General features: G+C 39.5%; 1 protein-coding gene across 1 annotated transcript; it reads left to right on the top strand.

Moving 5' to 3' along the window:
- Nucleotides 1-330: 330 nt before the first annotated feature.
- Nucleotides 331-999, top strand: LOC135879726 (claudin-22-like). Its single transcript, XM_065405782.1, has one exon. It carries the CDS (start codon nucleotides 331-333, stop codon nucleotides 997-999), a length of 669 nt encoding a protein of 222 aa, XP_065261854.1.
- Nucleotides 1000-1492: the final 493 nt, after the last annotated feature.

The raw sequence follows: 1492 nt of genomic DNA, 5'->3' as shown, positions 1-1492 counted from the left end.
TTAGGGTGAGGGGTCATAGAGCCTTCTTTGTTCATCCTCAGACTTGTAATCATCAGGCATTGGGATATAATTTTACCAAGCAAATTGGAAGGTAACAGATCAAATCTTTATCAGAAGGACTCTGCTAAACCATGAGTTAGGCTTTCGTCCTTTACATGAAACATTATATTCATGAAGAACAAAAAAGTGTTTCAGAGTTTTCAAAGGGTTAATATCTAAGCTTATATTCAGGGCACAAAGAACTAAGATCATCATAGCTCCGACCACCAGAAAAGATATCAGCTCTTATAGAGACATTCCTCCTAAAGCTTTTTGGACTGTGCTCTTCTAATGGCTTTAGTCTACAGAACTGTGATGCAATTAAGTGGCATTTTATTCTCTCTGTTGGGATGGGTTCTATCCTGTCTCACTACCTATTTACCTCAGTGGAAAAATCTCAATTTAGAATTAAATGAATTGGAGATCTGGACCATGGGACTCTGGCAAGCTTGTGTTGTCCAAGAAGAAGGGGGAATGCAATGTAAGGATTTTGATTCTTTCTTGGCTTTGCCTCCAGAGCTTAGGATTTCTAGGATTTTGATGTTTGTTTCAAATGGATTAGGACTTTTGGGCCTCGTGCTTTCAGGTTTTGGGTTGGACTGTTTGAAGATCGGTGAAAGACAACAGGAACTAAAGAAACGGCTATTACTGCTTGGAGGAACACTCTTCTGGATATCAGGAATTACAGCCATAGTCCCAGTTTCTTGGGTTGCTCACACTACAGTCCAGGAATTTTGGGATGAGAATATCCCAGATATTGTTCCCAGGTGGGATTTTGGGGAAGCACTATTTGTTGGCTGGTTTGCTGGATTTTGTCTTATACTAGGAGGGTCACTACTTAATTGCACTGTCTGTTCAACTGAAGTCCATCCATCCTCAGTCCATTACACAGTAGCAGAAATGCAAGATCACTGTCAACACTTGGAAACTGAAAATAGTCCTGAAAATCTAGGAGTTTAAGTAGTACAGAAAGTCGTCTCTTTCTTTTCAAACTTGAGCGCAAGGCAGAAGTTTGTTCCAATAATGATTCAAAGGACTCTTTGTTACTTAGCTGATTCACTAAAGTTGTGTGTCTAATTCTTCCTTCCTGTAATTGTTATTTCAAAGTAGTGTCGTCGCCCGGGGGGGGGGGGGGGGGGGAACAAAACTGTTAAACCTTTTGTTTCACAGCAGGACATTAAAGCTATCATGACTGCAGAGAAGAACCACTACTTTGTTTTGCTATTAAAGCTGAACTGTAGACCCCCAAAATATATAAGGTTGCTCTCTTATATGTTGGTTAAGAGCCAAAAATGTAAGTTTCCTTTTCATATGAAACCAGTTAAGTGGAATTCAAAGGCTTTTGACTCCTTATGGCACAGCCATCCACCTATCTGATCCAGTAACATTTTCATGATCTAGAGTATTTTCATCTCTAAAAATAGCCTAAAAATACTTGTATTCTGGGTATAGA

The sequence above is a fragment of the Emys orbicularis genome, chromosome 5 (assembly GCF_028017835.1).
Source record: "Emys orbicularis isolate rEmyOrb1 chromosome 5, rEmyOrb1.hap1, whole genome shotgun sequence".
NCBI classification, from domain to species: domain Eukaryota; kingdom Metazoa; phylum Chordata; order Testudines; family Emydidae; genus Emys; species Emys orbicularis.
Note: the sequence above shows the minus strand (reverse complement) of the source record. Positions and strands in the feature narration are given on the sequence as shown.